Raw genomic sequence first — 24,353 nt, forward strand, 5'->3', positions numbered from 1 at the left:
AACAAGGATGAGAATTTTGAAATCGAGGCGTTGCTTAACCGGGAGCCAATGTAGGTCAGCGAGCACAGCGGGTGATGGGCGAACGGGACTTGGTGCGAGTTAGGACACGGGCAGCAGAGTTTTGGATCACCTCAAGTTTGCGTAGGGTGGAATGTGGGAGGCCAGCCAGGAGTGCGTTGGAATAGTCAAGTCTTGAGGTAACAAAGGCATTAGTGTGAAGTGGGAATGTGTGTTAAAGGTTTGGTTAAACTCTTACCACAGCTATTTGGGGGGGAGAGGGCGGGGTAAATCCAGAAGTGCCGGGACGCGGAGGTTTTGCTGAATTTAACGGCAGGACCTCCATCATCTTTCATTCCGTTTCCTGCCCGGCAGCTGGCCAGACTGACAGACAAAAGAAGATTGGGTCCAAAGGGTGCTCTGTAACTAATTAACCGAGGCGAAGATCATTGCAAGCTGCAGAATTACCAAAATAAAATTAAAGCCTTTACGGAAAATCAATGTTGAACAGACCAAGATTGACACAGCAAGCAGCACAAACTGTACATGCGCAGACTGGAAAGAGTTGGGAGAATGTAAACATTTGAGAATTAAATGATAAACGCGCCAGAAATGCAAACACACGCGGCCCCGTCTTACCTGACTGTATCTCTGCTGCTCCGGCTTCTCGAGTTTAATTTTGATCTCCGGCCTGGGTAAGTCTCCAGCTCTGTTCGCATCAAGCAGAAGGGGACGCGGGCCACCTGCACACATCAAAGAATTGGCAAGAGTAGTGTGTGTGCGCAAGAGAGATACAAGGCCGTCAGGCAAAGAAAAAGAACATTTAGGCCTGGAAGTTCTTTAAGGGGCTCTGAAACCTGACACTAGGGTTAGTGTTTGAAGCCTGCAAACTGGAGGCTTGTTCTGATGAGGAAATTATGTCTGCGAGACTATTTTATTGTAACTTTTCTCTTGGATTGTTTTTTAAAAAGCTAGTTAGATGTGAACATCTGTAATTTTCATGGTTATTTAGCAGCTGTTTGCCAGAGGTTGCAGTGATGACAACAGTCACGGACATGAATGTCTTAAAACAAAGGAGGTGAAAGTCTCGTCTCTCTCTCTCTCTCGAGCATTTTAAGACAAAAAATTTGGCACCAATCCACATAAAGATAAATTAGGGCAGGTAACCAAAGGCTTGGCCACAGAGGTAGGCTTTAAGGAGCGTCTTAAAGGAGGAAAGAGAGGTAGCGAGGCGGAGAGGTTTAGGCAGGGAATTCCAGAGCTTGGGGCCCAGGCAACAGAAGGCACGGCCACCCGTGATGGGTTTACAGCACATCAATCCGGTTCCCACTGGCCAAGGCCACCCAGCACAAAACTGCCCCCAATCCACAGTCTTACTCAGAGAGCCAGCAAAGAGGGCTGGTGTGGGACATGGGAACATTCACACTGATGCACAATTCGGGGTATTGTTGGGAAGAACAGAAGGAGCTTCACGCCTGTCAATCTGCCGGCTACTGGGCCGGAAACGGAATTTAAAAAATGACAGATGTCCTACGGTTAATATCGGCCCAGGGATTTCCAGGATTCCCCCACTACCGCGTCCCTGCCTCGCCAGAAACAGCGCGGCCAAAATTTCCCAGAAAACTGGGCCGAGAGTTTACCAAACCTTTATTGCAGAGTGCTGCCTGTGTCGTGGTTTGTGTAACTAGATTATTTTTTTTAAGCAAACCCTTTTTTCAGAGTTTAAACATGCATTGAAGGAAGGTTGGTTAGAGGTTGGAACATTGTGAGCACGGTCGTGTATGAGCTTCGCTGGCAGAAGTGGACAGTGACAGCAATCACACCGTGCAACCACAATTAGCATTGATAGCAGTTCATAGATCTGAACTTAAAGGGTCTCCTGTTTACTCTAGGCAAGAGGAGGATGGATGCAATGATCTTGGGTGCAATTGAGCCATTGGGTGGGCGGTAATGGAGAGAGAGAAATGTTCCCTTACTTATGAGCAGGTAGTTACTGGCTCACCCAGCTGCAGCATGAGACTGGGGGTAGCATCCAGGGGGTTTAGAACATCTATCATGGCAAGACCAAAGTCACAGGTCCTTGAAACCAATGCTGTGGCCCCCTTAGCCCAAGGCATATTCAAGAGATTCAAGGTTCTATTTAGGGTGCCTGGAATGGATGCTCCGCATTTCTGTTGTACTTTCCTGCTGTTCTGGAGGAACCAGTCAGACGTCTCAAGTGTGTCTCTGTTGCTAAATGTAATTTTACAGTTGGTAAACAGTACTGAGCGGCACAGCCAAGCAAGGTCCCAGATTTGATCCTTGCTTTGTGTTAAGTGAGCTGCTCAACAGCTGGGACAGTGGATGAGGGCACACAATTGCCCTCAGCACCCCTGATGTCCTATGTGGTCAATTAGCCTGGCAACACTCATTGACCAGAATGCCACTTGGGTGAGGTCTAGAAAGGTGCTTGGCTCTTGATGAACTGCACCCTAACTTAAATCAGGGAGGGCGGCAGAAAACTGGGTCGGGAGAGGATTGTCTCGGTCACTGTATTGAACCACCAGACGTTACACGCCGTCTCACTCCTTCCGGAGAGTGACACGTCATCCATTGGATTCAAGCTGGAGTCAACAAATAGTTCCGCTCATCAATTACATTTTTTGTTTCATTATTAAATCCATGCTCTAAACCTCTGATTTGATCAGGACACTGAAGGAGAACTTGACCTCGGACCAGTTTTTCAGGCTGTGTCCCCTCCCCAGGGACGTCTGACTGCACTGCGACTCGGGTAATATTCAGGTGACCCTGCTGCCCACCTTAAAACCGGTGTTAGGCCCCTCATTAGCATAGGCAAGAGGCCTAACACCAGTTTAAGGACCCCCTCTCAGAAATTGGTCAGCACTCCTGCTCCTCCTGGTCAACCACCCACCTGAAGGCCGCTGCCGGCCCATGCTCGTTCCCCCTCCCATTCTCCTCCCTTGCCCCGCTCGAGGGCCACTGCTGGGATCACAGCGAGCCAAAGCTGATGGGGAGCCAATCGGCGACTGGTGTCCACAGTGAGCCAAAGCTGATGGGGAGCCAATCGGCGACTGGTGTCCACAGCCCAAGGCCCAATTTCGGATGAGCCTCAGGCCGGATGCGTCGTCTACTTTGGGCCCGAAAACAGCCGGAAACCAATTTCTAGCCCAAAGTATGTAAACATATTGATTAAAAAGAAAATTCTGAATGAATATTCTGGAGAAAAAAAAAAAGAGACTTAGAAAATGCCTGGCATCTGAAAGAGAAAGACATTTCATTGGGCAGGAGAACAATCAGAGGAAATGGAAAACACAAGTTTAGACTTGCTAACTATTTTTACAAAGAGACAGTCAATGGTTGTAATGGCTCATTGATAGACTTTAAAATGCTGCAAAGAGGCATAAAATGCTACAGGTCATCTCATCAGACATTGGACAGTTAATAGGGTGAGTTGTAAATGGTGCCAATGGAAAGAATATGAATGGCACACAACGTGTGGTTGATAGTTTGACGTATTTGTATAAATGTACAGAGAGTATTAAACTGTGCAAACATACCTGTCGAGCTTCCACCGCTGAGAGCGCTGGTTGTGCTCATGCTATCATCCAGCCACGTGCTGTAGGTGAAGGAATCCCTCTTGTGAGGCGTGCCCGCAGAAGAAAGGCTGTCCTGTTTACAACAACAACAACATGTATTTATATAGCGCCTTTAACGTAGTAAAGCGTCCCAAGGCGCTTCACAGGAGTGTTATAAGGCAAAAAAATGACATGGAGCAACATAAGGAGAAATTAGGGCAGGTGACCAAAAGTTTGGTCAAAGAGGTAGGTTTTAAGGAGCGCCTTGATAGAGGAGTGAGAGGCGGAGAGGTTTAGGCAGGGAGTTCCAGAGCTTAGGGCCCAGCCACCAATGGTGGAGCGATTATAATCAGGGATGCTCAAGAGGACAGAATTTGAGGAGCACAGATATCTCGGGGGTTGTGGGGCTGAAGGAGATTAGAGAGAGAGGAAGGGGTGAGGCCATGGAGGGATTTGAAAACAAGGATGAGAATTTTGAAAATGAGGCGTTGCTTAACTGGGAACCAATGTAGGTCAGCGAGCACAGGGGAGATGGGCGAACGGGACTTGATGCGAGATAGGACACGGGCAGCCAAGTTTACACAACAAACGTCAGAGTTTGATCTGTAGTTGGGTAAGTAGAATCCATGAAGAACAGCAATCTTGGGGGAAAAAACTGAGGCAAAAAATCAATAATTTCCAGACAGCAATTGAAATTTGTTTTAAAATGGAAGAATTCCTTCGAGAGCTGCGGCAGTGATTATGCAGTGGGCAGGTGCAAGAGTTTACTGAGTGTGATTACTTTCTTATACTCCTATTTTCTACTAGCTGTGGTAAACCCGATTTGAACAGTTTCCAGTTGCCGTTTATAGTCACTTTAAACAGAGCACCTTCGGTTAATCAGGAATTGAGGAACATGTAATCCAAAAGGCTGGATGCAAAAAATAAGTTTGACCTAAATGTAAGAACACAAGAAATAGGGGCAGGATTAGGCCCTCGAGCCTTAAATATTATTTTTTAAATGACACCATGAGTAAGTGACTCAATGGTGCAACTTATGTCACTGTGTCATGTAAAAAAAAAAAAAAAAATTGCCACACATTTCTTTTTCTAGTTCCCCATTAAGGGTCAGTTCTCGAGCACAGAGCTCGGATTACAAAGATCATTTCCACTATCTGGGCTCCCAGTGCCCATGCAAAGATTGCAACGCAGTAACCCGGCATGGCCTCGATGGGCCGAATGGCCTCCTTCTGTGCCATTATGACTCTAAAATAGCTGCCCCGCAGCCCCTAACACAGGCCCCGTGAATCGGTCCTGCTATCTGCACTTTCAAGCATCACACTGGAAGCAGGGAGAAGGCACAGTCTGTAATTACTCATAACTTCACGATTGCCATAACTGCTCTCAAGCCCCACTGCTGGCTCGATCAGATATCACCGGTTAACAGATGTGCCTCACAGGTTACCCATAACTAGCCGCTTTTCTAGACAATTTGAACAGAAACCTTTATGGCGATAAGATCTTGAATTCAACTGGAGGGGCAACTTGTGTGTAAGAAAATGTCCCGACACTGACCAATTCAACCATCGCTCAGGAGAGTTTCACCAAAGCCTCTCCAAATAAAAACCATGGTGGAAAAGAATCGTCGTTACCCACGGCACACTCTTACCGTCAGTTCCTGCTTTTATTTTGAAATGTTTATATAAACATTGATGAGATCGCAGAGCGACACTGGCCAAAAAGCTACTGGCTGAGTCTTACATTCTAGGAACACAGGAACAGGAGGAGGCCATTCAGCCCCTCGAGCCTGTTCCGCCATTCAATGAGATCGTGGCTGATCTGCGATCTAACTCCATATACCTGCCTTTGGCCCAAATCCCTTAATACCTTTGGTTATCAAAAATCGTATCAATCTCAGATTTAAAATCAACAATTGATCTAGCATCAATTGGGCAGCACGGTGGCATAGTGGTTAGCACTGTTGCCTCACAGCGCCAGGGACCCGGGTTCGAATCCGGCCTCGGGCGACTGTCTGTGTGGAGTTTGCACATTCTCCCCGTGTTTGCGTGGGTTTACTCCAGGTGCTCCGGTTTCCTCCCACAGTCCAAAGATGTGCAGGTTAGGTTGATTGGCTATGATAAATTGACCCTTAGTGTTAGGGGGATTAAATACGTGGGGTTACGGGGATAGGGTGGGATATGTGTTGGTGTAGGGGTTACAGGGATCGGGTGGGATATGTGTCGGTGCAGGCTCGATGGGCCGAAATGGCCTCTATCTGCACTGTGGGGTTTCTGTGATTCTGTGAATTGCTGTTTGCGGAAGAGAGTTCCAAACTTCTACCACACTGTGTAGAAGTGTTTCCTAATTTCACCCCTGAAAGGTCTGGCTCTAATTTTTAGACGATGTCCCCTAGTCCTAGAATCCCCAACCAGCGGAAATAGTTTCTCTCTTTCTACCCTATCAGTTCCTCTTAATTATAAGAGATTAAAATGATCAGAGATGGTGTTAACCCAGGTCCTTCAATGGCCGAGAGAGAAACGTACTGTTTTATGTGGCACTGAGCTACAGAGACGTGGCAGATTCTAGGTTACATGCCTGTGCTGAGACAGCTGATCTCGATTATGGTGGCTACAAGGATGGTTTTGAACCCTCAGTATGAAGAGGAAAAGAAAATAAATCAGCCGGTGTCCCTGCTCCTGATCACTCGCGGGGATTACTGCTGGAAACTGGGCATTTCTGGCTGTCAGGTGGGACAGTATTGAGCTCGAATGTGATGTTCTCCTTGCAGCTGAATACCCTGCCAACAACCACCGTCTACGCAAGCTCATGAAGAATAGTCTTCTGGGGAAGATAGCGGAGGGCTGTCGACTCTGGGGAAACCACACCCCAGCATGAAGCTTTGCAGAGGGAGAATGAATAGGGGAGAAAATTGGGACAGAACAAATGTCGGTTAACAGTCCTTGGAGGCAACGATTATAATTGAATATGTTTTCAGTTACCATTCCAGTGTCATAGTCTTCAAGAGCTTCATTTTCCTCCACAACACTGGCAAAGCTGCTGGCATTTGAAGATGATCGTGAGAGATCCTGATCGCCTTCGTTTGACGCCTTCTGATTTACTATTGCTCTATAAGTAGAGAAAAATGTACGTTTATCTAAGGTGACTCTACCTTCTAGAGAAAGGCTGGGTTATTTTTCCCCAGTGTGTATTTAATGACCGAAGCCATTTTTCTACAGATTCTGCTTCTGATAAGGTCAAAGTCTAGATTTTTCATTCACTCTTCCACGATCCCTGTAAAACTAAAATGAGTTCTGCTACAAATATTGGTGATTTTGAGACACGCTATATCTATTAAACCTGATGTGACACGGTCACAATTGAACAGCCCCAGTAATGGTTCAGCCTGTGGGTACGGAATTCTCATTGGGGTAGAATTCTCATTTACTGTGAATTCAATGTCAAATCGTGTACTGAAAGCAAAGTAAAGAAAGATTGGATTGAGAGAGAGAAAAAAGAGACATAAAGATAAAGTAAAAAAACAGTAAAAAAACTGAAGGAATGAGTCTTCACACTTCGAACAGTTAATTTTCAGGGCCAGAGGTTGTTTGGCAGTAATTAAGACTTATCATGCCATTAAAAAGGATACTTAGACGGAAACGGACAAGCCCTAACTTTCTGTGGCGAGTTTATTTGATATATACCGTGAGAATACAGGAACTTCACGCCATTCAATACATTCAGAAGAGTGAGTCAGACAGCAAGATGCCGTTATCGGGAAGCTAATAAGAACATAAGAAATAGGAGCAGGAATAGGCCACTTGGCCCCTCGAGCCTGCTCCACCATTTAATAAGATCATGGCTGATCTTGGGCTCAAAGCCACTTCCCAGCCTGCTCCCCATAACCCTTCACTCCCTTATTTTGCAAAAATCTGTCTATCTCCACCTTAAATGTGTTTAATGACCCAGCCTCCACGGCTCTCTGGGGCAGAGAATCCCACAGATTTACGACCCTCTGAGAGAAGAAATTCCTCCTCATCTCAGTTCTAAAAGGGCAACCCTTTATTCTAAAACTGTGACCCCACGTTCTAGATTTCCCCACGAGGGGAAACATCCTCTCTGCATCTACCTTGTCGAGCCCCCTCAGTATTTTATATGTTTCAATAAGATCACCTCTCATTCTTCTAAATTCCAATGAGTATAGGCCCAGCCTGCTCAACCTTTCCTCATAAGTCAACCCCCTCATCTCTGGAATTAACCCAGTAAATCGTCTCTGAACTGCCTCCAATGCAAGTATATCCTTCCTTAAATAAGGAGTCCAAAACTGTACGCAGTACTCCAGGTGTGGTCTCACCAATACCCTGTACAGTTGTAGCAGGACTTCCCTGCTTTTATACTCCAACCCCCTCGAAATAAAGGCCAACATTCCATTTGCCTTTTTGATTACTTGCTGTACCTGCATGCTAACTTTTTGTGTTTCATGCACAAGGACCCCCAGGTCTCTCTGTACTGTAGCATTTTGTAATCTCTCTCCATTTAAATAATAATTTGCTTTTTTATTTTTTCCTGCCAAAGTGGATAACCTCGCACATTCCCACATTATACTCCATCTGCCAAATGTTTGCCCACTCACTTAGCCTGTCTATATCCCTTTGCAGATTCTTTGAGTCCTCTGCACAACTTGCTTTTCCACCCATCTTTGTATCATCCGCAAACTTGGCTACATTACACTCGATCCCTTCATCCAAGTCTTTAATGTAGATTGTAAATAGTTGAGGCCCCGGCACCGCGGAGCAGTGCATTTTGGACAGCAGCTTCCGGATTTTCTCGTTGAACCTGCCCTCGCCTGAAGTTGCTGTGTGATTTGCGCATGAATAACGCTGAGCGCCATTATTTCCACCGCTATTTTGACAGTAAATTCTGGCCCAGTGTATTTCACAGGACATATAAGCCAGGCTTAGAGCTACAGACAGGAGAGTTGACAGATTTGTTTTTTGCTTTGCCACAGTTACATTCGAGTATGTGTAATAAAAATCGCAATCGCAACTTTTATTTCTGCCGGCAGGGTAAGACTTGTACGGGCCAATGATGGGAAAACCGCGAGCAGGTTAAGCAGTTGGCCGACCTGCAGCCAGAGAACATGGCGGCATGTTCCAGCGGCAGCACCGTCAATGCTGCAGGAACAGCCAAATGTGCCGCCTTTTTAATGTGGCTCATCCTCCAGAACCACCAGCACATTGCAGAGCTCCTGCCGTCACTGCTGTAATACACGGGAGGTATTAAACTTTTCTATTGTTCGAAATAAAAAGTAGCAATTTTATAAACAAACTTGTTTTTATAATACAATACAGCTTTCTACACTCCTTTTGCCTGCAGATCTAAGATAAACCTGTTGAGAAATTGCATATAAATAGTGCTTAAAAGCAGTATAGATCTTTGCTTTCAGCACAAGCCTTATTTCCATAGTCTCCTTCTACAGGAACACTGAGATTTCATCAATAGAAAGAGCATTCTTTAATTGCTTTCCCAATCAATAAGACCCAGAATATCTTGAACACACCTGTTCTTTGTTGTGGGCATCTCTGGCGAGCTCTGATTGGATGAGTTTTCAGACTTTGGTTCCTGTGATACATGACCACTGTCCGGGGTCTTCTGGGTACTTGACGTGCTCTCTCTGTGGATATCAAAGGACATGAGAACCTGAGCGTTCAACAGCAAATTTACTGTCAAAGTAAATCTCCACGCAGCGTTTTCACTAACTTTTTATCAAGAACTACAATCACCATGCCCAGCTCACAGTCACCGTGCCCGGCTCACAGTCACTGTGCCCGGCTCACAGTCACCGTGCCCGGCTCAGTCAGGGACCATTCGGAAACGCTCCGCACAGAGACGGGATATGATTCTGCACCTGCCGTTTCCCATGTTGCAGCTGACAAATGGATGCTAAGAACACAATAGAATCATAGAATTTACAGCACAGAGGAAGCCATTCAGCCCATCACACCCGTGCTAGCTCTCTGAAGAGGCTACATTACAATTGAGGACAGGGGGGAAAACATCAGCTTGAGTGACCTCAGGTAAAAAGTGAAAGTGTGAGTTTGAAAGTGCGTGAGTGAGAGCGGTGTGTCCACACATGTATGCCTGTCCGTTCATGTGCGCGCCCATCCCAGGTGTTGAGAGCTTTAGTCATGGCTGCAATTCATCGAAGATTGAATCGCCCAACACTCATCACCTAGGTTTACACATGAAGGAACGCCAGTTGGGTGAGGTAGCGGGGGAGGGGGCTGGGCCTGTAGATTGAGGTAGCGGGGCCGGGCCTGTCGATTGAGGTAGCGGGGCCGGGCCTGTCGATTGAGGTAGCGGGGGAGGGGGGCTGGATCTGTGGATTGAGGTAACAGAGAGGAGGGGGTGCTGGGCCTGTGGATTGAGGTAGTGGTGCCGGGCCTGTGGATTGAGGTAGCGGGGCTGGGCCTGTGGATTGAGGTAGCGGGGCCGGGCCTGTGGATTGAGGTAGCGGGGCCGGGCCTGTGGATTGAGGTAGCGGGGCCGGGCCTGTGGATTGAGGTAGTGGTGCCGGGCCTGTGGATTGAGGTAGCGGGGCCGGGCCTGTGGATGGAGGTAGCGGGGCCGGGCCTGTGGATGGAGGTAGCGGGGCCGGGCCTGTGGATTGAGGTAACAGAGAGGAGGGGGTGCTGGGCCTGTGGATTGAGGTAGTGGTGCCGGGCCTGTGGATTGAGGTAGTGGTGCCGGGCCTGTGGATTGAGGTAGCGGGGCCGGGCCTGTGGATTGAGGTAGCGGGGCCGGGCCTGTGGATTGAGGTAGCGGGGCCGGGCCTGTGGATTGAGGTAGCGGGGCCGGGCCTGTGGATTGAGGTAGCGGGGCCGGGCCTGTGGATTGAGGTAGCGGGGCCGGGCCTGTGGATTGAGGTAGAGGGGCCGGGCCTGTGGATTGAGGTAGCGGGGCCGGGCCTGTGGATTGAGGTAGCGGGGCCGGGCCTGTGGATTGTGGTAGCGGGGCCGGGCCTGTGGATTGAGGTAGCGGGGCCGGGCCTGTGGATTGAGGTAGAGGGGCCGGGCCTGTGGATTGAGGTAGCGGGGCCGGGCCTGTGGATTGAGGTAGCGGGGCCGGGCCTGTGGATTGAGGTAGCGGGGCCGGGCCTGTGGATTGAGGTAGCGAGGGAGGGGGGCTCGGCCTGTGGATTGAGGTAGTGGGGCTGGGGCTGGGCCTGTGGATCTGTACCCCAGCAACAGTCACTGCCTTCAGGAGAGAGGGAAGATCAATTGGATAAGGAAGTTAAGTGAATTAGGGAAGTAAATGGATTGGTGTAGAAAGATCAGCAGACCTGAACAAGAAATTAAATTTAAAAGCCAACAGGAAATGGGTTATATGAGAAGATTCTGATGATGTTATCAGTCCACATAAATGATCTGTGTTCAAGAGCAACAAATAGAACCTTCTGTACTTGTGGTTTTAAATTCATTTGAATACCTCTGATCTTTTATGGATTGAAATATAATGAATGATTTTTCATAATCCTAACTGATTTCATCACCATATTCGAGGCTTAGCACATTCTGGAATATTAAATAAAGCACTATGGAGGATGATGACGGGAAAAAATTCACAGTCCCAATGCATGAACTGATCTTGTTTAGTTGGGATTGAATTTTTTGTAGGGTTCAATTTCATCATCCTCGTGCTGATAAAGTCCTATTTGAGTTTCCCAGCATTTTGTATCACTTTCAATGTACTTCACAAAGGCAGTGACATTAAAAACGTGCATCATCGTACATTCAAAATGATTCTGTTCATCTGTAAGGTAATGTTGGCCAGACAAATAAAATGGCAAAATAAGCACAGTGCTCCTAACATCACAAAATACAAAGCCATTCAGCCCATGGAGTACTGTGCACAGTTTTGGTCTCCTTATCTAAGGAAGGATATACTTGCCTTAGAGGCGGTGCAATGAAGGTTCACTAGATTGATTCCTGGGATGAGAGGGCTGTCCTATGATGAGAGATTGAGTAGAATGGGCCGATACTCTCTGGAGTTTAGAAGAATGAGAGGTGATCTCATTGAAACATACAAGATACAGAGGAAGTCAAGATGGCGACCGAGACGGTCCGATGCTAGCGCGCTTGATGTGCCTCAATAAATCCGAGACTCGATGTTAGCGAAACAAAACAAGGCTTTTATTGACTTAGAAGGTAACACACAGAGGAGAATGTATCTTCCATCCAGAGGTCTGCCGTACTGGATGTGCTGCAGGCTGGGCCAGCTTACATAGGAGCCAGGTATGGGCGGAGCCCTACACACAGTACAATACAATGGAAATGAAACTGAAACCAACCACAGTCACAGGCAGAGAAATACTGATGAGTGATGAATGGAATATTTCATCACAGCGCTCTCCCTGCTTCGGGCGGCCCGCTCTCGCCGCTCGCTCCCGCAACCGGAGCGAAGTGTTCGGCAAATCGGGCGGAGGCAGCGCAGCGCAACGAGTAGCAGCAGCAGCCACAACGACCCGCGAGAGCACGTTGGCCGGCAGCTCCTCGGCAGGAAGACATTCCGACTGGGAGGAGGAGAGACGAGCATGGCGGCCAGAGGCCGGACCGTGAGCGGGAGAAGCAGGCCCCGGGCCGTCAGACCGTGGAGACGGTGAGGAGGCGGCCGCGGCGGCCGGAGCATTTACATCCCGATGATGTGTTCGGCGAGTCGGGTGGAGGCAGCGCAGCGCAACGAGCAGCAGCAGCAGCCACGATGACCCGCTACAGCACATCGGCCGGCAGCTCCTTGGCGAGAAGCTCGCAGTCTGACTGGGAGGAGGGGAGCCGGGCATGGTGGCCAGAGGTCGGATCGTGAGCGGGAGAAGCAGGCCACCACACGTGGAGCCGGCAACAGTGAGGAGGAGGCCGCGGTGACGAGGAGGACGGAGCGGCTGAGGGACATCGTGCTCCCACTGCCACTGGATGCCAAAGAATTGACTTTCTGAACACGGCGCTGTAAGAATAGCTGACGTGTCCCTACGGGGAGTAAGCATTCCATTGTACTAGTTACATATGGCAAATAAAATTGAATTGAATTGATTCTGAGGGGGATTGACAGGGTAGATGCCGAGAGGTTGTTTCCCCTGGCTGGAGAATCTAGAACCAGGGGTCACAGTCTCAGACTAAGGGGTCGGCCATTTAAGACTGAGATGAGGAGGAATTTCTTCACTCAGAGGATTGTGAATCTTGGAATTCTCTACCCCAGAGGGCTGTGAATGCTCAATCGTTGAGTATATTCAAGGCTGAGATAGATTTTTGGACTCCAGAGGAATTAAGGGATATGGGGATCCGGCGGGAAAGTTGAGTTGAGGTCAAAGATCAGCCATGATTTTATAGAATGGCCGACTCCTGCTCCGAATTCTTATGTTCCTATTCCATATGGAGAGAATCTACTGTCCACCAACACCATGCAACGGTTTCCTAAATGGCTCCAGAGATCTTGTCTCAACTAACCTGCTCAGACTTCCATTTCAAGTGCCCACTGCGTGCATCAGGAACTTCCTCATAATGGTCCGAAACGTGTCTTTTGCTCGTTTGCTGTCTTGTAGACACTGTTTCAGATTTACCTCTTCTCTACCCTTTAACTATCTTCTATAACTAGATGAGATCACCCCCTTACTAGGTCTATGATGTCAAGTCACTGCAATGTAAATCTATATTTCTTAAATAGGAAGGATTCAAATATATTTGGCCATCAGTATTCATGAGTAAAATGCAAATTTCAGTCAGTCTGCCGTTTTGCAAATGACCGAACTGATAGCGTAAGAGAGAATGTCTAAATTCAGATGATGTATAGTAACAGCATTGTGCACTGTGCTGCGCAGATGCACTGGAGTGGAATGGATAGCTCAGGCACCATAGTAGGTGATCTGTTGTTCTTATATTAAGCCAGCAACCTTGAAAATGTAATACATTTCTCTACGTAACATATGCACTGTATTACTGTCAGCACTAACGTCATCTGTTGATCCAGCACCCTCAACAAAGAGTCTTCCTGGAACAGTGTCTGACAAGCTTTCTTTCATTTGTTACAAATACATAATGTAGTTATGCAAATGGTGTTGAAACACATCCTTTTCATCGCTTGTGCATGATTTTGTGATGATAGTGATATCCAGGTTGGCTTCCTTATCAAATCAATAAAGTTCTGCCAAAAGCATTCAAAAAGTTTCCTTTAATTCTAAAAAAAAATCACATGAAAAAACCCCCACCCCCCTTCCTGAAGTTTTGCATTACTGGGATACAACTGCACGGCCGCCTCCTGCCTTCCGGCTCAGTGAGTGTCATTGGACTATTTCAACCATCAAAGGCATCCCCACCAATACCCACCCATTCACACTTTCCACCTCAGGCCACCAAACAACAATCACCTGGTGCCCGGGCTACACACATCAGCAGCGAGCTTGTGGAATGGAGTCCAGCATGAACCACTTGAGGGTCATTTTCAACTCCACTGCCTGCGCAGAACCTGTCGCCTGGCAGTTGTAGAACCTGCCTGATTTTCAGAGCAGGGCAGCGGCAGAAATAATGTGAACAAACGATGTTGCATGTAACAAAAACGGGTAGACTATGCAGAACAGATTATATTGGCTAGCAAAATTAAATTAATAAAACAAAGGAATATTAGGCCCAGTAGAAAAGGTAAACTTGTATTTCTAGTGTTTGTTAGTAGTTTTGGGTCAATATTTGAGTAATAGAGATATACCTAACATTTGAGCAGCACCGAGATTAGAATTAGTGCTTTATTCAGGGTCACTGGTATTTGCCTCTTCTGGTTCTGTACTCAAACCAAAATGTTGCGATCTTACAGAAATGACGTGGATTTGATGGCCAGCGACTCACTCCAATTGGCAAATTCATAAAAGCTGAGAAATGTTCCCCCCAGTAGATCATTTGACCAATATCATCCCAGGCTTCCTTGCTGGTCTGAGTTAGTTGATTTTAGGAGTGGTAGGGGTGTGGCAATTGCCCTCCGTGTCCCAAGGATAGAGTAGGGGGAAAAGAAATCAGCCAAGGTTCCATTCCAGATCACTGTCCAGTGACAATTGACAGGGTGACAGGCACGTGTCAATATTGCAGGTCTGGGCTTGGCTCTGGCCCCACCCTGTGAAATAAGAGCCTGTCTACACTCACTCAGTGAGATTATTGCTTCATGTCCCCTTTTAGTCTGAAGTGGTCATCAAGGACATCATACTACACTTTTGTAAGTAGGTTCATGGAAGTAATGGTGCAATGATATTCCCAGAAAGTGTTGTACAACAGGGTTATATATTCCTGTAAAACCGTACTGTAGCAGAGACCGAGTCGTACCTTCTCTCCACCACCTCCTGAATGTTCTCTATTCCGATGGCACTACTGCGGCGGGAGCTGAAAGGTCCGGATTTCTTCCTTGTTGGACTTTTTCCAGGAATAATCAACGACTGTGAAAATATACTTAGTGTCACACACCCACCGGAAGATCCACATAACTGGCTGTTTTATATTGTCATTTTACATAATTGTTCTCTTCAGTATACATTGGTTTGTATGCAATCATCTTTCAAAGTCAATAGTTTATAAAAGTCACATTTACTTTTGCAAGTTTCCAGAGCACAAAGGTTGCCCAGGAATATTGCTTGGTTATATATTGTAAAATACTGCTTGGAGCCTTTACCAGCACTGGTCTCTAATCAGCGTAGAGACATCAGCCAGCATACATAGGCCAATAAAGGTGGGAGAGGACCATCGTCTAGGAATTACTGAGGTCCATATGAGTGAATGAACAATTAAGGCATTTGTTTGATGTTCTTTTCCCTGCTATTTTAGTGGCGCCTTTCACCTATACATAAACACATGAAGCGTTTGTTTGTACTGGAACAGTAATTTCTAGACTTATTGCTTAACCTTATGGTTTCTAACACTAGGTTAAAATGAATGGGGAAAATCTATTTAAATTGCCTACAGTATTTAATTCTTAAGCGACTTATCTTTCAATCCTTTGGGATCTTGCTGGAAATCTTAATTATTCCTTTTACTTTTTAATTATTACCCTCTCCACTCATTATATTTGTCCTTATTTTACCTTTTTAGTTCCAACCTTTCCCCAAAGCTGCACTCCATGTTATGGTTGAAGGGAAGGCTCAGGACCTGTTCCCAGGCCTCCACCAATATCACTCTTGTTGCTGCCAGTCACCCAGAAGAGTAGCCCATAAACTACCAAGTCCATCCTAAATGTGGAGCTCGTTGCTAATAAAGGTGAAACACTTATATGCTCAGGTAGTACTCAGTCTGTGCAATGTGCAAGCTTTCTTTCCCATACAGTACAGAGGGATCTGGGGGTCCTTGTACATGAAACACAAAAAGTCAGCATGCAGGTACAGCAAGTAATTAGGAAGGCAAATGGAATGTTGGCCTTTATTGCAAAGGGAATGGAGTATAAAACTGTACAACTGTACAGGGCGTTGGTGAGACGACACCTGGAGTACTGCGTACAGTTTTGGTCTCCTTATTCAAGGAGGGATATACTTGCATTGGAGGCAGTTCAGAGAAGGTTCACTAGGTTGATTCCTGAGATGAAGGGATTGACTTATGAAGAAAGGTTGAGCAGGTTGGGCCTATACACATTGGAATTTAGAAGAATGAGAGGTGATCTTATTGAAGCATATAAGATGCTGAGGGGGCTCGACAGGGTAGATGCAGAAAAGATGTTTCCCCTCGTGGGGGAATCTAGAACTAGGGGGGCGTAGTTTCAGAATAAGGGGAATTTCTTCTCTCAGAGGGTCGTGAATCTTTGGAATTCTCTTCCCCAGAGAGCTGTGCAGGCTGGGTTATTGAATATATTTAAGGTGGAGATAGACAGAATTTTGAATGATATGGGAGTCGAGGGTTATGGGGAGCGGGCAAAGGAAGTGGAGTTGAGGCCAAGATCAGATCAGCCATGATCTTACTGAATGGCGGAGCAGGCTCGAAGGGCCGAATGGCCAACTCCTGCTCCTATTTCTTATGTTCATATCAGCTTCTCTCTCCCAGTTAAACTACCACCATTCCAGATCCTATTTATTTGAACTGCACCAGAGTCTTTGAATGTATTCGATGAAAATGGATCGCAGAATATTTTGGGGTAAAAATGTACTGTTATTTAATTGTTTAGAACTAGCTTCTGCAGCACCAGTAATGGCCACATTGAGCAATCCAAGTATCTAACCAACTCTACATTCCAGAGTCAACAAAGCTAAGTTTAAGAAAATATGGACTTGACTCATGTCTAGAATTCATTCCTAATGTTATGCATTCCATGACATGAAGCAACATGCCAGAATTTGCTGATTATAATAATTTCATGGTGATTCAGTAATTTTATTCTTAGCATTTAGGGTGTATGTATTTAAACTATCTTGAGGAAAATCCAGCAAATGTTGGCACCTTAGCGAAGAACAGGAGCTCCTTTAGGCTTCATCTTTGCACAACTATGGATTCTCAGTTTGTATGTGCTCTTTGGATTGAGGAGTAAGTCTCTCATACTCTTCAGAGCCATTCTGCAGTCACATAATGAATCACACTGGTCATACTATGTTGAAATTAAGAGTGGGAAAGAATGACCACTAGCTGTGACGCTCCAATGGAAATGTCCTTTGGACCTTCACTATGTGCCAGTGTCAAGGCCTTGTGTGTTTAAGTCCATAGAGAAGTGTGAAAACCAAAAGAACACCAACAAATTTTACACAAGTCAATGTAACACCATCTCTGATACTATTAGTTAGTAAATGCATTTAACAATTACACCAATAACTTAATTCTACTCTATAATCAGAAATACAACATCAAAATAACCTACAAAATTGAGAACTTTACCCTCTTTTTTGTGGTAGGGATCTATCTCCCCATTTATCGCCTGACAAGTTAAAAAAATTAATAAATGGTATTACAACCAATAGTTTTAAAGGTCTAGCTAACATATGCCTGAGGGTTGGTCCCTCCAATTTGCTTCAATCAGAGGCTAACCAGTTTATGATAAGTTCCTTACATTCACTTACTTTAATTTCATGGTACTCATTGAGTTAATTATTTTAGAAACAATCCACTTTTCCTTCTTCTTGAAAATTTGCTCATGTTCATTCTATCCCTAAAAAGATGACCCCCCCTTTATCCTTGCAACCACGATCTTACTGCCCTTACATTTGTACTTTATCAGGTTCTGTAGCTTCCATTATTGTTCAAGCTCTGACCTAGTGTTTTATTGGTGGGCAGGTGCCTCTGGTACTTTGCTCTTGAACACTTTGTGATTCCTTGGTCATTGCCTTGGATATTTCTAAAGCCTTTGCTGGGGTCTGGCAATGTGCAGTTCTAAAAAAAGGGATCCTTAAATAGTCTTTCACCGCAGTTCATGACCAATCAGTTCCCTCTCAGATCACTAAGTGTTGTGATTGATCGTTCATCTCAGACTACGTTCCTTTAATCAGGCATTCGTACCGCTCTGCTCTCTCCCACTCTCTCCCTTTTCTATATCTGTAAGCTCCTCTACTTATCATACAATTCGATCCATTCTCTCATTGATGATTCGTATCGATATTCATCAGTTTCCTCTGGCTTGCGTGCCCATAGTCCACACAACCTCCGTTCCTCTCACACTGCAATGGTTGAATGATTCATGCTTGATCTCTTCTAAATTCTTTAAAGGAGGAAACAAAAATGCTATTTCTTTCAATTCTTTGAAGACTAAAAAGGGTGGTTATCACTCAAATCTTCAATCAACAACTGTTGTCTCTTCCTTCTGATGGCTCCATTCTTAGTCCTTCTAAATTTATTTGTTGACACTCTTGGCTTTTACCATTTCCTCTGATCTCACTTTGCCATGTTTATGCCACTGCTTTTCCCCTTAACCCAAAATGTGACAAGGCGTCAATATTACTCCCATCTATTGGCAGGTTCTTATGTACCTGTTTACACTTCTGGACAGGATACCAGAAGCAGCTTGCTGTCTGATAGACAATTCCTCCTTACCGCCAACTACTCTCCTTTCTGCCTCATCAATACCGCAATGGCTATTCCTTCTTTGAAGCATCTTCATTCGTCCCTTCTAAGTGCCAAATGCATGGTTTTACAAACACTTCCTCCTACCTGCATCATCTTTCTATTGAAATCAAGATTCGGTACACCATTTTCCACTCGAACACTCTTTCTTAGGACCTCAATTTCTTGTAATTCCTTATTCCCACTGCCCCACCCACCCTTCCTTCCTTCCTTCCTCCTGAAATCCACAGGCTTTTCAAACCAAAGTTTTGTATCATCTAGTCATTATGTCTAAATTTACTAATGTGTGTAGCCATTAGTTGGATCCTATAGAACTTGGTCCTTTAATAACATCAGTAAAACAATTAAACTGCAAGGAACTGAAAGGGGTGAATGTGAACATTACCTACCAGGATATATTTGCATACAACATGAACCAAGTATTTCAATGTTAGTATATATTAATCGATAATTTAAACACATAAATTCACATAAATTAATTATTAATAGTAATGATTAGTATATATTAACAAATAATTTTGGAGTTTAGTGCTGTAATTATTACAATTAAACACAAACAATAACATAGCAGCTAAATCGCATTAAAAAAAAATCAGGTCATGCAGTTAACAAATCAAATATGCAGATTATTTAATCTGACACATTGTAGTACTATTCACCCAGTTTACCTACAGGTCTGATTTTAGATTGTGGATGCAGCAATACAGTGACGGTATATTAGGTACAACCATATCGCTAAACTACTGTTCATTGGTGACACGATAATGCAGTCTGTTGATGCGCTGGGCCACAGATTGACCCCTGACTTTTCAGCATGGTCACCGGCCGGAGGTGGCGAGTAGAATCTCAGCACGTTCCCAAGGGCAGGGAAGGTCAATTTATCAGAAGGCAGTCACCCCGCCTCGCTCGTAAATGCTTCTCTGCGGTCTCATTACTGAAAGGCACCAGCAAGCAGTTTACCTTCTGTCAGGTACAGAATTGTGCACAGCACGGGGGAGGAGGAGTGATGCAGAAGAAAGGCGGAGGAAGAAAAGAAGTGATACCAGGGGAGATTTTCCTGGTCTGGGGCCAGGCTCATTGGGTCCCACTGGGTGCCCTGCATATCGGAAATTGGATCGGATCTGAACATACACTGCTCCTTTACAGGCCTGTGCCCCGCGCGATCCAGCGCAGACCCAGGAAAATCTCCCTTACGGTGGATGCCATCTGGCTACGGAAGGTGCCTCCCTCTGTTGGCCGGTCCCGAATCTCTTGGACAGTAGTTTAGCACTGTTGTTACTAAATCAGTCACTATTTGAACAATGCAGTCTGGATATCTCTTAATAATCAATTCCCAAGACTGTAACTTGTTAAACTTGATTGGTATTGAGATTAGGCCATGCACAGAGCAAATTAATTCAAACCAATGCATTCACAACTATTAGCCCAATTCATATTTGGAATCCATCTATTCAAAGAGCCAGACAGCTGAGCTCGTAGCCTGTATTTAAATCTTTTGTTCAGCTCCAAGTTTTGTAAGTGCTTGTTTCTTCCAGGTGTTTGAACACAGGCTGCCAGGTCAGTGATGTGGCAATGGGAAGAAATGCTCTAAATATAAATTAGAGATGGTGCATTTCAAAACATTCAAAAGCAACTTGCTCCTTTATAAATACAGAGACTCATGCAGTCGGCTTGAATCAGTGACCATGCAATGAGCATCGCACAGGAGAAGCAGGATTGAACCAGAGACAGGAAAGTGAGTGTAAAACATAAACCTCTTCTATTGTTCCTATGCCTATAGCACTGCCTCGACGTCCGTGCTTAGTTGGGCTTTTTCCGGGCACAAGCAACGACTAAGAAAAGGGAAAGGAGAAAATACAGAATGAATCATGCACAGCTTTCCTCACACCAAAGACTTATGATGACTTACAAGAATGATGTTGTGAAGTGAAAATTATGGGGGGCGCAAAACACCCAAAGGAATTACAGTAATTTCAGCAGATATATGGATCAATGTTTTGGAAGCGAGGACGGTACACTGGGGTTTGGATCCAGTCCAGCTCCTGTGATTCACCGGAAGTCCAGAAACACCGTGAAGTACATTTTTGTAATACCTTTTTTTTTTTAAAAAGCAGATTATTTTTCTTCCTGTTCCCTTTGAGTGTCCAACCTCTCAACGCCAACTCAGCGCCAAGAGGACGGGTTAGAGACTTTTCACCCAGGCCTCCACTAATAATGCTGTTAGCTGGAAATTGGCCCCAAGTGATCACCCAGTGTCTCCTTCCAGGGAAACGCAAGCCGCCGTTCCGGCACTTCTCTAAACCAAAGGGCCGAGACTGGGAACTCACCAGATCACAGACACAACCGGCATCCCACTCCCTGCCTCTTCATCAATAACTTTTGTTGCATGGAACCTATATGCTCTGTGCAAATTACAAACCAACTGTAATGTTGCTGAACTGAAGACCCAATGGATTAGGAGGGCAACCATCTACAACTTTTATTGAGGACTCATGATTTGCATCCTACTAAAGAGTGAAATGCAGCCTTCCTCCCGCCTTACACTCGGGTGTGAGCTGAACTGCTGCTTAAATTGCCAACCAGCTGGTTTTGAACTGGACGGTCTGATTTTTGAGCGAGCTTTCAGAAATTTCTAATTAATAAATGGAAGGTCAAAATGTTTTACACAATTTCCCCTACTTACTTTGATGTGGACGTATTAATTATTAATGTTCTAATTAGATTTTCATCACCAGCAAAGCAAACCCCTGAACCCAAGCTCTGATTGGAATCTGATTTTTTGACCAGTTTTGGATTTGTTAAAGGCTGCAAGCAGAAATAAGCTTGCAGCCAACAGGAGCTCTGGCTCTTGTCAATGTGCCCGAGGAGATGTGGTGCCAGGGGCCAATTCGCCCTGAGCCTCAAGTGTAACAGATACAGCGCTGGGTTTGTTTTCATAGAATTTTACAGCACAGAAGGAGGCCATTCGGCCCATCGTGTCCGCGCCGGTCGACAAAGCGATCTCCACCCTAATCCCACTTCCCAGCTCTTGGTCTGTAGCCCTGCAGGTTACGACACTTCAAGTGCGTATCCAAGTATTTTTTAAATGTGATGAAAGTTTCTGCCTCTACCACCCTTTCAGGCAGTGAGTTCCAGACCCCCACCACCCTCATTTATATGGCTGTAATGCTGAATTCAGGCCCAGCAGTGAGTACACGCGGAGCAGCTCGCTCCTATCACAAATAGAGCCAGTACGGTTAGGAGGCATTTATGGATTAATCTTCACAACTTGACGTAGTCCATTTGCAATAGTGGAGCTCCATTTCAGGTTCACGAAATGATAAATGTGATATTTTAAAAGGGAGAAGAGCCACAAATCACTTTGTCACAATATGTTTAATGTGATTATCATTGTGAATTTGGAAGTAAAAAGCACTTTGCAAAATAGTCTCTGCGGCTATTTAAATTAATAGATGGAAAATCAGGCGGTTCCCTGTTGGACATACGGGCCTCCATGTCTGAGTTTCTTTTCAGTCTCAATAACAAGAAAATCCAGCTCAATTTCCGCTTAAAATAGAAGACAAGTCGACAAAGTGAAATACAACTTTCTGCCACCAAGGGCTTATTTTCATTCATTTAAGGCATGATCCTCAGTTAGTTCATTGGTGAGCTCCAAAATGACGAGGGTCAGAAGAGTCCAGTTAAACCTTGCGGTTAATTAAAATCAGGCAGGACAGGACTAGACTCGTCTCGATTCTTTGAATTACTGTTTGGGTCCAAGTAATTTCTGCCCCTCCGTTCATTGCTGTTAACGCTGAAGTGAATCAGTGGGATAAATCCGCCCATCATTTCTTCCACTTTAATCTGACATTCTGTCTGTAGCACGACGATGCCAAAACAAAAGTAAAAGTGGAGATCAGGTGAGCAGAGCACATACTTCGCCACTAAACGCTCGTTAAACATTTTGGAAAAGTTACCTTCTGAAAATAAGATGCTTCTGTTAAAATATTCAAATACAAATTCCCTCCAAGTTGCCGTGACAGCCGAGTTGGTAAATATGTTACCTGGTGTGGAACTAAAGCAGTGTGACCGGGGCAGACTCAGCTTCCACCTCCTGGGCTCCAACAAACTGATCTCACCTCCGAGAGTGTTGGTAAAATTCGATCATTGGCCTCAAGGTCCCCGAGCCAAGGAGGGAAAGGAAACAACTAACGCTTCCTGGCCAGATTATTATCCAACACAAAAACAAAAACACTGTGGATGCTGGAAATCTGAAATTAAAACAGAAAATGATGGAAAAACTCAGCAGGTCAGGCAGCATCCGTGGAGAGAGAGACAGAGTCAATGTTTCAGCTCGATGGCTTTTCATCAGAAACATTGGCTCTGATCTTGGGGGCGGGTTGTGCAGGCGGAGGGCAGGGAGTTTTGGACGGGAAATCTGGCCGTGCGTATTTTTGCTTTGCCGGGTTCCCCGCCCGGCCGATCGTCAGGCTAATCGTCAGGCTTGGCTCTGAGAGCCCTCGGAGTAGGCCGCAGCTTGGGGGGGGGGGTCTGATCCCCAGCCCCAGGGGGTCTTTGTATGGGGGGGTCTGATCCCCAGCCTCAGGGGTCTTTGTAAGGGGGGGGGGGGGTCTGATCCCCAGCCCCAGGGGGTCTTTGTATGGGGGAGTCTGATCCCCTGCCCCAGGGGGTCTTTGTATGGGGGGGTCTGATCCCCCGCCCCAGGGGGTCTTTGTATGGGGGGGTCTGATCCCCCGCCCCAGGGGGGTCTTTGTATGGGGGGGTCTGATCCCCCGCCCCAGGGGGGTCTTTGTATGGGGGGGTCTGATCCCCCGCCCCGGGGGTCTTTGTATGGGGGGAGCCTGATCCCCAGCCCCAGGGGGTCTTTGTATGGGGGGGGGGGTCTGATCCCCCCCCCCCCCAGGGGGTCTTTGTATGGGGGGGTCTGATCCCCTGCCGCAGGGGTCTTTGTATGGGGGGGTCTGATCCCCCCCCCCCCCCAAGGGGGTCTTTGTATGGGGGGGGGGTCTGATCCCCCAGGGGGTCTTTGTATGGGGGGGGGGGGGTCTGATCCCCTGCCCCAGGGGGTCTTTGTATGGGGGGGGGGGGGTCTGATCCCCCAGGGGGTCTTTGTATGGGGGGGGGTCTGATCCCCTGCCCCAGGGGGTCTTTGTATGGGGGGTGTTCTAATATGGTTGTCCAATCCTGCTCCTCCTGGCCCACAAGCTGTGCTCGAAGGGCATTTACCGTTTCCCTGAAGCTGTCCTCACCTCCCCATAGCTGCTGGGTTTCCCGAGGCCTGGGAAACCAGGCTGGCCAGGATTCAATCAGAGGCTGCCAGCCTCATTATAATATTTAAATGGCCAACCCACCTCCATTAAACCCAGAAGTGGGCGGGTTGGGGCCGGGTTTGAGATTTTTAAAGTTTAACATCTCACCCGAACCCAACACACCTGTTTTGGGGGTTAAAATTCAGCCCGTTATCTCCGATTCTCTCTCCACAGATGCTGCCTGACCCGCTGAGTCACTGCGGGTGGCTGTCAGGCAGTGAAGATCAGGCTCAGCCGTGATGTCCCTCTACAGTCCATCTAAGATTTAAACAACGGAAGTCCCTGGGGGAGGGGCACATGTGGAGCCCAGGGTGAGTCAATGGCTTTAGGAGAGGGAGGCTGGGATACTACACAACTGATTTCAACCCACAAAGACTGCGCTCAAATCAATCAATATTCTGCTGTTCCAAAACAGCTTGCACAATAAATAATGCAGAGAA

At 46.2% G+C, this 24,353-nt stretch overlaps 1 protein-coding gene across 11 annotated transcripts in view; it reads right to left on the reverse strand.

The window, feature by feature from the left end:
* The window catches only part of rap1gapa (RAP1 GTPase activating protein a), a 226,769-nt gene that overhangs the window by 16,932 nt on the left and 185,484 nt on the right, over positions 1-24,353 (reverse strand). For 8 of the 11 annotated variants that reach the window (XR_015073588.1, XM_085967527.1, XM_085967531.1 and 5 more), the window contains 6 exons: positions 20,359-20,436; positions 14,906-15,015; positions 9,109-9,222; positions 6,551-6,677; positions 3,555-3,666; positions 637-740 (listed from right to left, as the gene is read on the reverse strand). Coding sequence is in view for 9 of the 11 variants with exons in the window: in XM_085967527.1 (XP_085823653.1) it covers positions 637-740; positions 3,555-3,666; positions 6,551-6,677; positions 9,109-9,222; positions 14,906-15,015; positions 20,359-20,436 (645 nt within the window). In the remaining 2 variants the exon portion in view is untranslated. Of the gene's footprint in view, positions 1-636; positions 741-3,554; positions 3,667-6,550; positions 6,678-9,108; positions 9,223-9,308; positions 9,492-14,905; positions 15,016-20,358; positions 20,437-24,353 lie in introns of those variants that run through there. The other 3 variants (XM_085967528.1, XM_085967533.1, XR_015073589.1) reach the window with 2 other exon arrangements.

This window comes from Somniosus microcephalus, chromosome 25, assembly GCF_052327205.1.
Source record: "Somniosus microcephalus isolate GS21.2 chromosome 25, FLI_Smic_1.0, whole genome shotgun sequence".
NCBI classification, from domain to species: domain Eukaryota; kingdom Metazoa; phylum Chordata; class Chondrichthyes; order Squaliformes; family Somniosidae; genus Somniosus; species Somniosus microcephalus.